Below are 14375 nucleotides of genomic sequence, written 5' to 3'. Positions count from 1 at the left end.
ATTTGAATCCATTTCAGAGTGCGATGTCTAAATTGACGCAACGGTAGGTTTAGAGTACTGTATTGAAATCAAAGCCTCCCCTTTATGGCAGAGAAGTGTTGTTTTATGAAATTAGATGTATCAAAGAATGAATCAAAGTAACACATGGCATCCGTGAGGTACAAAACATGCATCATTAGTCAGGTGATCAATAGCTTCTTTATTATCACATTAGACATTAGACAGCAGAGTCTGGCTCAAACCACTCCCTGATATTTGTCCAGAGACAAAAAAAGCACCAATTGTCTATAGTGTAGATTTCCTTTCAACAAGGCTCCATAGATCATAGCTATTTGCATATAATGCATCATAGTTCCTCTCCAAGGCTAAGCTCTTTGTGTCCTCTCTAGCTTCCTCTTCACCCTGGTTCCTCTCCTTTTTCATGCATCTCCACCCACACAGGACGTCCCACCTGAGGTGGGCTGAGGAGGGACTGCGCGGTTTGCAGGGAGTTGCAAAGGCCATGAATTTCATCAGGCTTTGGACCGGACTTCTTCGCTTGTAAGCGGGAGACAAAGATCGGCGTCCCTTCGCTCAGCGCCAGCGCTGACAGCGACGCGATGTTCCTCTTCTTCTGCTGATCCTCAGGCTGTCTGAAGGTTGTCACGCTCCTCAGCTGATGAAGCCAGGTACATTTGCTCAGCTTGAGTTCGACCCGAGGCTGGGGGGGCTTGGGCAGACGGCGGGTATTCACAAGGGTCTCCACGGGGTTAGGGGTGAGGCGTCGTTTTGGGGCCGCCGTCAATATGGAGTTTGAATTCGAAGGCGTCTGCACCGATGGGTCTTTGTGCTGTCGACTGTACGTCTCTAAGACGTTCACGGACGTATCTGAGGATGTTGTGGACGCAGTTTGGCCCGTCTTCCCCGACTTACAAATTGTACGTTCAGTCTTTTGGGTCTTTTGGGTGCTTTTCTGGTGGGGCGCACTCTTCAGCGTGGTTCCACCTGTTCTGCTCTTGGGGCCGGGCAGGACAGAAGCAGGAGGAAATGTACCGTTGTATAGCAGCACGAACTCCCGCTGACTGGCCAGCGGGAGGATCTGCTGTCCGCAGCGACACTTGTTGAAGATCTCCAGAGTTATGTCTAAAGAGGAGGAGTGAGGAATAAGAACTGATAAAAATAGTGTGCTGGGTGGTGTCACACATCAGCCTATCTTTAACTAAACAGAAAGTGGTGTGAAACAAATGGGCAAACTAACACATTTGATAACGGAAACTGTGACTGTATCATGCAACAGTGACATGACCTGAGTACATTTTTTGTTTTGAGCTAACATAAAGGTCTTCAGATGGATTGTATTCTTTTCATCTGGAGTGCAAATAAGCCGCATCAATAATTATATGATAATAATGTGAGTTATGTGCTCACCCAATGTCTCTACAACAGCGCTTGGTATCACCTCCTTTAGGACCTCACAGTTGGTGTGGAGAGCCGGATTACAGTTCATCTCCAAGAGCCACACCTTTTCGGGTTAGATGAAGACATCAGTCAGACAGGCAGGCACACAAACACACAGATTGCTCGCTAGACAATGAGCGACTCTCCACCTACCTTGAATTCCTCGTCAATCATGAAATCACAACCAATTAGGTCAAAGAAACCCAGTCTGCGGTCCAACTTGGATTTGACTGCGAAAAAACACTGGGTCATGATCTGCTGCATGCGCTTCTGATGCATGGAAGGGGAAAGGACAGACAGACAGTCAATCAATCAGTCAAACAACAAAGGGCTTATAGGTGATGTAATGCACACTCTGGCAGCCATATTGGAGGTCCACAGCTCTTGGTAGACTTACAACCCGACCGTCTCAACATTATGGAATAGACATGGTTCATGTCTGTGTTGTTTTTTGTCTGGAGACTGATCATTTCTTCTCTGATACATATCTGATTAATTTTGTGTTCAGATAATGTTAGCTTGTTAGCGAGCTAACCATAGGCATACCGTTGCATAACTGGTACTGGTGGCTAGTAGTTCAACTTAAACATTAGCATTAGCATTAGTTGCTTTGCTAAATTAGCTTGCTGGCTGGTTAGCTAGCTAACAGTTTGTTCAGGTTAACTGAGCTGACTCTTCTCAAGCTACAACCTGCAGAGTGGTGACTAGGACTAAAGACAAGACAGTTTACTGTATCACAGTAACCTACATTTGGAGGCAATTTTTTTTTAATCCATTTTTAGCTAATCTTCTTAGATCTCTCTTTTTCTAGCCTGGTTGTTATATATTGTGACATTATTTGTGCACAGCCAGTTCTCCTTTTGAAACTGCAAAGCCTCTATTGAACCAGCCATGTCATTGTCCAGCCATGGCTACCTATCACCAGGGTTAGTGGTTCCATTCACAGTGCCGCACAATGTAAAAATATAAACTTGTACTGCTTGTTGGATAAAACATACACCAAACAACAAATGTGATGTGTTATCTCAGTTAGAAGACGATAACGATGCAGCTGTATCCTCACACAGGAATGAGATCATCCAAACCTTACTACAACCTCAATTAACTGCATGTACCAACAACCATTATAATCATAATTGGTCCCAGAGGGGTTAACTACAATACACAGCAGCACTCACTGCAAAGGCGCCCATCACCCAGTCCCTGGGCAGATCCTTGGCAACCCTGAACCTGTCGTTGACGTAGGTGTTGAAGCTCTCTATGGACCAAACAGTGTCCTCTTTCAGCAGGCTGTAGAGCGGGTTCTTCTTCTGCATGTACTGGAGATGGACAGCAGGGGGACCAGGAGACACATGGGTGAGTGAGGAGTGGAGGAGATGTGGTTAAACAGCAGCTGGAATTCCATACTGCTACAAAGCATGGCCATGCATGCTCAGTGTATGAGCATGCTGTCAAAAGTACTGTCAAACGGAAGCGGGGGGGGGGTAGTATTATCAGGTGTTATGGGCAATTTTGTCCTTTTGAGTTTGTCTTGAAGGGTGGAATACCACTCATTTTAACAATTCTTAAGACTTTATGTTATACTTATGGCCTAGGTAAACAGTAAACAATCTTAATGAACATTACAAAGCTAGAATGCAGAGAATCAGGCTGATTTCATACCAATGTACTATCTAGAGCTGCTCCACGGGCAATAAATGACGGCCTGCCTTTGTAGGCTCATAAAATCTTGTCTACACTTACACCAAAATGAACTTAATATCATATAGCAGTGTTGTCAGTCCTGAACCAGAAAATGTCATATAACCTTCATCTAATCATCCTGGATGCTATTTTCCTCGTCATTCTCTAAGGAACTTTACTTTATCGTAACTTGCTATGTGCCATAGTAGTGATTGTTCACTAACACAGACTATCATAGAGACCCAGCAATGCCATCAATGCTGCGCACACTTTTCACCTGGCATAACTCTTGCCCATGAAGTCATCAAAGGTTTCATTTCATGTGGTTGTTGAAATGAACTGAAACTGAAAGTCAGTATTTCCCTCAAAGTATTGTGCAATAAAATGTCATAAAATTCCTGTAGCATGGATTGATTTGTCATATTTCCATAGATTGCTTGTGATGTATCAGGGCCAGGAAATCTAGGTTTGGTCTTTCATAATTTATTCCCAGGTATTCTGGCTGGGTCTGTATTATAGGTCTACCTGATTGGTCAGGTGAGCAGAGAGGTTGTTGGAGCTTGGGTCATAGAGGTCACAGGTCAATCGCACATAGCCGTGGCGAAAGAAGACCATGAAAGGTGCAGTGCAGGCGATAAGGAGGTAGGAGCGCACATCGAACTTTCTCCCCTTCAGCAGCAGCGGGTTCTGGAGATACCTGAGGGCAAGTGGAAAAATGTCTCAGAGCTAAATCATCTTTTTCCATAGAAAACTTTCATTTTTCGACATGAACATACAAGCAGTATAGACAATAATCTAAAGAAAACTGCCTGATTAGTCTGTAAACATGTTACATACATACAGCTTATTGAAAACATACTGTGGTCCATCTATTTATAAAAACTGGCTCAGCACTTGTATGTATAATGTATGATATATGTATGTTATAATGCTATTTATGACCACTTAACACTATCACATCTCAGGTATGCTGCTATTATCGGTCACTGTAGCCTAAATAAATATATGTGAAAACCTCATAACTGCAATTTTGGTGATTTTCAAGTTATTATTTTACAAATGAAGGATTACATGGCCCTCTATGGTCTCTTGGTGCTTATGAAACCCTTTCAAAACACACTGAAAAACCTCAAATGCATGGTCATCAAGCTAAAAACTAGTTTTTCTTAGGTCCTGGAAAGTTGACATTTTAGAGATACGATATGATATTAATTTATGACCAGATTGCATTGTGAAGACCTATGTCGGCCCACCGTTGGACAATGCGGGCCTGCGGCTGGCGGAGACAGGTCTTCCGGTTGGCCTGGCCGTCCTCCATGTCCTGCAGCTTGAGTCTGAGCGAGGCCACGTCCTCCCGGCTCTTCAGCAGAAAGATCCCTCTGCCCTGGTTCAGACCCGTGGGCTTACAGATCCACATCTGGCTCTCTTTGTTGCTCCCACCTGGCGACAGAGGCAAGGTTACGCTGTGCGGTGAAATGAACTCCTGTCCTTGTTAATGCAAAATATAGATGACGTCATATGAAACGCTGTTGTGAAATGAGATGTCACTGTTGTGGTACATTTAACTCTGTTCTGTTCTACAGTATGTTCTGCTTTGTTCTGTTCTGTTCCATTTAACTCTGTTATTTTCTGCTCTATGTTGTTTTGTTTTCTTCTGTTCTGTTTTGTTCTATGTTGTTCTGTTCTAATCTGTTCACATCTGTTCTGTTGTGTATGAGAGTTGGCTGTTCTGCTCTGTGTTGTTCTGATCTATAATGTTCTGTTCTAAGTTATTCTGTTCTATATTGTTCTTTTCTCATTTGTTGTGTTTTGTTCTGTTTTATTATATTCAGTTCTGTTCTATTCTCTTCAGTTCTATTTTGTCCTGTTCTATTCAGTTATGTTTTGTTTTATGTTGTTTTGGTCTGTTCTGTTCTAATCTGTTCAGTACAGTTCTATGTGGTTCCGTTGTGAGTGAGACTTGACAGTTCTGTTCTATATTGATCTGTTCTATGTCATTCTGTTCTATATTGTTCTGTTCCATGTTCTGTTCTCATCTGTTGTGTTTTGTTCTGTTTTATTCTAGTCAGTTCTGTTCTATTCTCTTCACTTCTATTTTGTCCTGTCATATTCAGTTCTGTTTTGTTCTGTTCTGTCGTATGTGGTTCTGTTCTGTAGTGAATGAGACTTGACTGTGTTGTTCTGTTCAATGTTATTCTGTTCTATATTGTTCTATATTGTGCTGTTCTATGTCATTCTGTTCCCATCTGTTCTGTTTTGTTCTGTTCTATTCTCTTCAGTTCTATTTTGTCCTGTTCTGTTCAGTTCTGTTCTGTTTTGTTGTTTGTTCTATGTTCTGTGCGGTTCCATTTCACTCCATAGATTCATTCAGCAGCCAGAGATCTAAAGCAGGTGTCTGTCTTTTCCCTATTGACTTTGTGATAACCATATGTTCGTCATAACCTGTGCACCAGTGGACATAATGCTGCATGTCGTTCACAGTCAACAATACAGACACCGATGTATCACTTCATCTCAAAGTCCATGACATGAATTAAAAACGGTCAGCGGTCCTCAATTGATAAATAAAATAGATTTCATTCCACTGCATTTGGAGGTGCACAAGCTTACAGTGTTGCAGCAATGCATGTACATCCTGTTGAACGTTTCTCTCAGTGTTTGTGTCTCAGCCCTGCCCTCTGCTGACTGGTCTCTATGGCAACAGCATGTTCCCCTGGTGATTTTATCAGGGCCTTATGGGAGGTGAAGTACATTATTTTCCAACGTCCACAACCTCCTCATTAAACAATCACCAAGGCAACTATTGTCTTAACACTACCAGACACTATTCATTTTCTTTTCATTGTCAAATCCAAGACAGAACAAGTTCTATTTCCTTTTTTTTTTTCCCCCACAGTGCATTCCCCCTAAGGACTCAAAAATCTAGTTTAACCTGTGTTGTGTTGGTGGTGGCATGAGCACACTAGTGTGTTAGAGGTTAAATTAGTGTGTGGGCATTTTTACCTTCCTGCTGCGCAAAAAAAGCCTCCCTCTCTTCCCTCACGTCCATGCGGAAGGTAGCGGGAATAAACTCCTCCATTTTCAGCCTCCTATAGAGTACAATAGGATGTTGAAATTGCCTCCAACAGTTTCAGAGAGATGTTATTGCATTGAGGCAAATTACAAATGAATAATATCAGTTATTTCAAAGTGTTGCTGTAAATATTCTTTAAGTGAGGCCTGGCCTGTATGTGAGAGGCCTGTGTGCAGTAGACTGGGGGGTAATTTGAGTCCGGTGTCTATGGTTAGGAACTACAGTCCTTCAGTAAAGGATAGCCTGCAATGCGTGCATGAAAGCAGGTCACATCATTAAAACAAAAGTAGGCTACACAGCAAAGGCTTGTGCTTTGAATATCTTGCACTGTTAAAGGAATCCTTTGATATTTAGTTTAATATTTTTTGTTACATTTTGTGAGAAAAGTTTCTACATTGTTCCTTCCTTCCTCCTACCATTTACCAAACCATTTACATTTTAGGCGTTAAGCTCATGCTCTTTTCCAGAGGAACTTACTGAGACAGTCAATGGGACATTTTTAGATAATGTCAGCTTGTTAGCAAGCTAACCATAGTAGGCTATCTGGTCAGCTACTGTCTTGTTAATTTGCACACGAACTAATGTATCTAGTAGAAGCTAGCGTTAGCAGTGGCTAGTAGTCGCATGTTAACATTAACATTGTGTGCATGGACGCCTGGTTATGTTTTAAAATGGGGGAGCAAACTTGGAAAGATACATAATTGGTGGGGGGGTCTGGGAGTCCACTTGCTCCATTGCTCAGGCGCCTGCTGGCTAGTTAGCTAGCTAACAGTTTCTTCAGGTTAACCGAGAAATAATTCTTCCTCATTAGTCCATTCATTTTTACTTATACTGTTAATGAATTTACCTACAACCACACCACCACTATCTTTTTCAAATATATCTCTTTTTATTAAGTTATATTTTATTATTTATTCATTATTTGTGCACAGCCAATTCTCAGATGGACCTCCATGATGGCGCCAGCTGTGGCTTATAGATTTGTGACACAACTGTAAAAGCCGCTAAAGGGAATGGCATGGTGTATCTATCCATTTTTAATAAGCACAACCTATTTGGATCATAAATAAAACAGTCAACACAAGTCAGTCACACCTCACCTCAGTCCTCGGCCGTGGTTGACTTTGCTACTGACTCGCTCATATTCTCGAAGACTGCTGAGGAGCCCAATCTTAGTGGTGAGCACCTTGTTGTTGGGGATCTGGTACACCAGCTGTTCACCTGGACACAGCAGATCACAACAAAGTCTTCACACCATGGATGGAATGTAACAAACCTCTTATTCAATGAGATAATCTCTAAGCACTAGAAATGTATCATGAATCAATATTTTGCAGCACAGATATTAGAGATCCACTTTTCTCTTAAACAGCGGTTCCTTAGGCTATGTAATTATAGTTTAAATGCATAGTGTATTAAATATAGTAGTAAATACAGTATCTGGATTGTGTACTGTAATTAGTATAATAAATGTGGGGGCGGGTAGAATGTATAGAATTACCACAAACTCACTGACTACCTTCTCTGAAGTTGTAGTAGTTGGCTGGTGACTTGGTCTCACACCACTTGAGTTTGAAATCCTCTCTGTGCTTGTTGTGGATCCTCTTCCATCCTCTGCTCTCACAGTAACTGCTCACTCTAAAGGACAGGAAAGGTCCTAAAGCAAATCCATCACACTTCCACTTTTATCACACAACAATCCAGAGGTGACAAGAACACGAAAGACTAGGGTTTGGCCAATATGGGTTTCAATACTAAGAGTCAATATCTACATTTTTTCCATTTTTATGCTAAAAAATTACAATCAATCAAAAAAAACAAAACATGAAACTTGTGGTTTATTACTTTTAAGGCAGGATGATCCTTCCCACCTTTTCAATAGCACAGGAACTCTGGGATACATTACTGCCTTTAAATGAATGAATTTACAAACAAATACTGAGCAATTAAATTAGTAAAGAAAATGCGCAAAGAAAATAGCATTTCATTGCAGGTTTTTACAGACATTTCATGTAACTGTGATTAGGGAATAACTTCCAGCATATCAGAGTTCTGAACTCATTTTGGAAGTTATTAGCTATATAAAAGTTATTCTATCCTTTGTTTGCAAAATAGAAACATTTTGGAGGATTCAATCACCTTTTTGAAATATGGAATGAAAAATCCTAATGACCTAGACTCACATTGCAGCCCCATTGGCTCCTCCAAAGAAATAGAAGGGCCCAGGCCCCCGGGGCTCCTCTCCCTGCCGTTCCCTGTGCCTGTCTGGGTAGGAGCGATCCGCCGGCCCCCGGGGGAAGGTCCTCCTGAGGCGGCGCTCCACCAGGCACACGCCTGACACATCCACACACATCCACAGAAACACATGCAATCAGCTGCTCACACACATGTACAAACATACATACTGTATATACCATGCATATATCATGCAGATGCACTTACAGTACAGTCATATGTACAGTATAGAGGAATATGATAGCAGATCCCAAAAACTGAATTTCAAGCAGATAAATGTGCTTCTTGATTTTGATTCTATTTTCCCTTTTTGCCAGAATTTGATTTTGTCATTGTATTGCAATGACAGATCAACCTGAATTGTGCTGACTGATTGTCCAAAGCCCTGTTAGAGCCCATTGGATCATCAAAAACACAGCATCAATCATTTGAAATCAACAGAATCGCAAAGGACATCCCACCTTTCCCCACACACACCTGACCCTCCATCTTGGCTCTCGGCCTCCTGGTTGACGCTCCTCTGCACCACCTCTTCCTCCTGGACCCGCTCCAGCCCTCCTTCCGACGTCACTTCCCGGGTGCCGCCGTGCTCAGGTGACCGAGGGTCTTCTCCTCCTGCCTCCTCCTCCTCTTCCCCTCCTCGTCCCTCCGGCCCTCCGGTCTCCTCTGTCTGGCCCTCCTCGCGGCCGGGCTCAACCCAATCCTCAGATGACATCACCTCGCGTTGACCCAGATCGTTGGGGCGGGAGAGAAATTTTCCAACGGTGGGCCCATCGGCGGGGAGAGGGGCGGCCCTCCTTGGGTGTCCGGTGACCCCGTAGTCAGGAGTGGAGACCAGGATTTAGATCTTTTCCCTCTGAGTCAGGTGGACACTTGAGATCCACTGGAGTGTGAGAGGAAGAGGAGGGCACAGGTGAGGTTTGGTATTTGCTCGGTTTAGCTTACGTTTACAGTTCCGTACGTGTTCGGCAGTATTGCTTGAACCTCCTACGATGCATTGGCACTTTTTCACCCATGATGGTAAATGGAAGTAGCTAGTAGCAGAGTAGCAGGCTGTAACATTTATCGATGCTAAGAGACGTTTGAAAAGTAGTCACTGGAGCACGAAGTAGACGGAAAGGCATCGTGCCAAATCAAACTGAATCTGGTGTTTTGCATGGGCAAGCAAGAGGTGAACTCTGACCTTATCCATAGCCGCCTTTAGAACCGAAGCGACCTACACACATGGGCGGTCAAAATCCGTGAGAAACTACTCAGCCTGTTCCTCTTCCACCATGTGCATTCAACCTTGTAGTCCAACTGGAAGGCCCAGAGAAACAAACAGAGCCACAGACCGAAGAGAAGAGTTGGCAAATGCTCTGTCTGCAGTTTAGCCCGTATAGCTGGATTTAGCCATCGTCTATCACATTGCAAGTAAGCAGTAAGCAAACCTACTAGTCCAGTGTAAACAATTACCGGTTGCTGGGGTAATGGGCCCCCTAGCAACAGTTGCCACTTCTAGATTGAATCTTGCCACAACAGCAGCACTAGACAAACTACTCAAGGATAGGCCATGTATCCCACATCCACCCCACCTCGAAGTTGAGCGTCATTCAATATTAATTGCCTGTAAGCCTCTGGTGTGTGAACCCTATAGTAACATGAGAACAGAGTGTCAATCAAAATGGATTTGCCAGTTTTCCAGGGTATTATATCCAGACAAAAAGGGTAAAACTATATTTTCTGCAGGGTGTCATCATAATAAAAGTGAAAAATCTGTCCAGGGGGCATGTTGTTCCTCATTGTTGTGGTGATAGTAATCTAGCCCACTATAGGGTATCCACCTTACACTTCATCCTGGTTCATTGTTTCTTATTCCACCCCGTATCTATAGCTCCATTTAGCCCAATAAACGTCTTATCCAAAAGTGAATGAAATTAGAAAATGTACAGTACTGTGCAAAAGTCTTAGGCACCCTAGATTTTTTTATATAAATTTCTTAGAAGTCTTAGATGTTTATTTGTTTTCTGCATTAGTGTGTCAGTAGACTGCTGTTTATTGTAAATTTTTGATATTCAGAAACTTTTCATTTCATTAGTTTTGAAAGCATCTTCGCTTTATGGATTTCTTTGACATATGCCTAAGACTTTAGCACAGTACTGTATATTCCATGATTTACTGTTGTACAGACTGCAATAATATCTAATTATTATCTCAATTATAAAGCATTAGAAATGAAATCCACCTGCAGAAGTTTTGGTTACAATATGAATTTGGCTTGTGAGCAGAAGGTTGCCGGTTTAAATCCCCAGACTGGCTGAGAAAATCTACACAGGGAAAGTGAGTGACTAATGTTTTCCCCTTCCCTCAACAACTAGGACGTGCCCTTGAGCAAAGTAATTAATCCCCACAGGAGCTAATCAGTAGTCTGAAGACTGGTTGTACTGGGCAGCTCGCAGCTCTGAAGGCTTTTAACTGTATGCACAACTGAGAAGGAGAAGTTACACTGAACATTAGATGACTAATAGCCTTCAGAGGAGCCCAGAGAAATGCTTTTCCATAGAAACCAATTTCTTTTACGTTCATGCAACTGAATTCCTTGTGAATCATGGGGATTATCATGAGTTATATTGTCAAGTTGCCAGATGCAGCGGCAAGTATGCAGTTGAGCAACATAGCATTTGTCTGCTCACACGGCAAATCCACTAATCACTCCCCGTCTCGGTGATTTGACTGCTGAGGAACCACCCAGGCCCAGCCGCGCTTGGGAATTACTCATAATCTCCCTTCTTCCTCCCAACAGCCTGATAATTGACAGGGATGGGTGCCTTTTAGACCAAGCATCCATGCAACCATATAATTACGCATAGTCTGACTATGAAGGACGCATACGTTCAGCACTGCTTACGCCGAGCCTGTTTGGAGCGGTTCAATCGAACTCTGAAGCGTTTTCTCCTATAGTTCGGTTTGTTTGGCCAGGTGAGTGCGATGCCATTAGAACTCTGGTGGCACCAAGTAAGACACCTGAAAATGCGTCTCAGTCCTCTTCCAAGAGAACTGTGGTCCGATTCATTAGGAAGGAGAACGTGATTGGAACCAACTACAGGAAACCACCCCAAAACACAAGGGTTTATGGGTACAAGGAGACGCATGATGACATCTGATAGCAGTTCCTCAGGAAAGCCTAGCATAACAAACCACAATCTAGACTGATGCTCATATTCAGCTATTTCTGATGCTGATGCTCATATTCAGCTATTTCTTCATGTGTTCTCACCTGGTACAAACACTAGAGAATGTTCATGCTACAGAAGAGAGCTATAAGAATTGTAAATCGATCAGATTATGAACCAACCAACGCACTTTTTACTAACTTACATGCATTAAAATTTTGTGATCTAGTTGATCTTAAAACTGCAGAGATACTGCACAAAGCACAAAATAATTTACTTCCTAACTGTATTCAGCAGTTGTTTGAAATTAGAGACAGCCAGTATGAACTTAGGGGAATAGGTATGTTTAAAAAAACAAGGGTAAGGACAAATATGAAAAATAGATGTATATCTGTCAAAGGGGTAAACTTGTGGAATAGTTGTGACAACAAATTAAAAATGTGTAGTTAAAAATTTTTTTTAAAATAAGATGGTAAATAAATATAAAACCGAGGTATGATCATTATTGTGTATGAAACCTTTGGGACTTTTTGTTTTTGTTTGTTTATGTTTTTGCTTCTGTTTTGTTTTGTCTTAGAATGTCATGTAAAAAGGGAAGGCATAATAAGCTAAAGCTTCAGCCTACACCTTTTTGGTCAATTTTTTTTTGTTTTCCATTTCATTTAATGCCTTATTTTTATTTACTTATTTCTATGTACATACATTTTGGAAAATTGTTAAAATGGACTGAAATAAATTACTACTACTTCTACTACTACTAAGGTGAATTAGCTCTCCCTTCTGCCAAAATCTCTAACCTCGCGGGATGACAGGTTACCAAACCTCTGTCCAATAAACGAGCAACTTGTGAGTCATGTGACTTTTGTTTACAAGCCCTGGTCGGCTCGTAATTGGGAACCTAAAGAAACAAAAAAAAGCGACAAAGGTCAGTTTTCCACTACGGTCTGGCCCAAAGAAAACCAAGACGTGACCACCAGGAAGAAATCACCTGCCACATGGCCCGTTCAATCATTTACAACCGCAACAACCTGTAAATATCCCATTCAGGCATCTTGAATATAAAATGGCAGTGATAAGAGAGTTCCTTGGCAGGGATGTGAGTCCAGCCAAGGCACCCCGGTTATTAGAAGCGGGCCTCCCATATTCCTTGTGTCGAAAGTGCTTTGTGTTGGGCTGGTGTCGAGCCAGTGTCAGCCACACCTTGATAAAGAGCCGCCATCTGATAGACACACTGTGCAAAGTGCTGCGTAGGTGGACAAAGAGAACAGGTTTGTTTTACAGCCCTGTCGATCTCTGGCTTCACCATCTGCCAAGAGTGTGTGAGCGTTATGTGAGTGTGTGTGTGTGTGTGTGTGTGTGTGTGAGTGTGTCCATGCATGTATTTGAGCATACATGTGCATCCAGGTGTACATATGTATGCTTGTGTGTTGCAGGTGGTTGTCTGTATGTTTTCTATTTGTTTTAGATATTTTATGATGGTAAATCTTTAGTTTATTGGGGGGGTTTTTTCCCCAGAGATCACCTGTCAATCAAACAGTGTGTCCAGTACTGTGACGTCTTTCTCCTTGGATTTTCTGTTGATGCAGTTTGAGTTTCTCTTTTCTTTGTCCGTTCAGCCATGGTGGCTATCACTGCTCATGCGAACTACCCAGTTCTTCTTCTTCTGTTTATTCCAAACAAACCAGAAACATAAAACATCAGCATCACTTCCTATGTACCAAAGGATTTTTCCCAGAAAAGAGCTACCAGACACTAGGTTTAGAACAGCAAATGTAAAAGATTTCATGAACTGGATATAGGTTGGATCACTATTGTGTTATAGCAATTGGCGATAGAGAGACATTTATTTATATGAAAATGTCACGGCTTATTACTTTAAGTATGTGTGTGTGTCTGTCTCAGGGCGGTGACACGGTGAGGTGTGTGTCTTTGGAGACTTGCCCATTCCCGTGTCATCTCAACCGCCTCCCTCTTGCACCAGGAAGTACTCAGCAATTACAGGGGTGCAGCCTCCAGCAATGGTGTCCCTACACAACCCGTTATTTGGAGGGGATTCTCCTTGTCAAGGTGTTATAGTGGAAGGAATGGAGTTAAGTTACGATGTAAAGAAAGGCCTGTTTCAATGGGGTCTCTCGCTCTCTCCTGCTATTCATGATTTCCTTACAGGATTACATTGGTAAAGGGGAGAAGGGTCGGGGGTGGGGGGGGTAGCGGTGTGTTCCCAGGGTCTGGAGCCAATCAGTCCCACTGGTGACAAGATGGACACACAACGAAATAACATTTCACAAACACAGTTTTCGAGAACAATTCCATACGCTGTTTTTTTTTCAGTGAAACAGTTGTTTTGGGACAGGGATTTCACAAAAGCAAGTTTTGAACATGGTGTTCTTGCCTTGATTAAAGTTATTAACTCCGCTTATAACTCCAATATTGAGATATTTGGTCTATTTTTGCTGATCCAATACCTCCCTATAGACTTCTAGTACAGTACATCTACAAATATTGCTCATTGTGCCAGTAACACAGCCTCTGAAGAAGGTCCTCTGCTTCCTTACCTTTTAACACCAAAATAATGTAGAACTTTTCAAGAAAAAACATGACGCCTGTGGCAAATGTTTGGAGTTGTTATTTTTAGTTATTACTTTTTCAGAACCGCTGGAATCCTATGGTAGTGATGAATAATCACAAAATGGCTACCAAAGATGTGGTCTACTGCAGTGATTCTCAACCTTTTTCATATCAAGGACCCCTAATTTAGTACACATTTGATGAGAGTTGGTATCTCGGACCCAAAT

At 42.2% G+C, this 14375-nt stretch overlaps 1 protein-coding gene across 1 annotated transcript; it reads right to left on the bottom strand.

The window, feature by feature from the left end:
• Nucleotides 1-323: 323 nt before the first annotated feature.
• On the bottom strand, nt 324-9143 carry ttll10 (tubulin tyrosine ligase-like family, member 10). Its single transcript, XM_071546585.1, has 11 exons — nt 8906-9143; nt 8377-8527; nt 7713-7831; nt 7294-7414; nt 6124-6209; nt 4374-4560; nt 3646-3817; nt 2616-2756; nt 1591-1707; nt 1408-1501; nt 324-1122 (listed from the first exon to the last, which is right to left on the bottom strand). The coding sequence occupies exons 1-11, from the start codon at nt 9141-9143 to the stop codon at nt 398-400; spliced, it is 2151 nt and encodes a 716-aa protein (XP_071402686.1). The 3' UTR covers nt 324-397.
• Nucleotides 9144-14375: the final 5232 nt, after the last annotated feature.

This window comes from Centroberyx affinis, unplaced genomic scaffold (assembly GCF_046629955.1).
Source record: "Centroberyx affinis isolate AG114_WGS23_722 - 3 ecotype Tasmania unplaced genomic scaffold, CSIRO-AGI_Caff_v1 ptg005345l_1, whole genome shotgun sequence".
Lineage (NCBI taxonomy): Eukaryota > Metazoa > Chordata > Actinopteri > Beryciformes > Berycidae > Centroberyx > Centroberyx affinis.
Note: the sequence above shows the minus strand (reverse complement) of the source record. Positions and strands in the feature narration are given on the sequence as shown.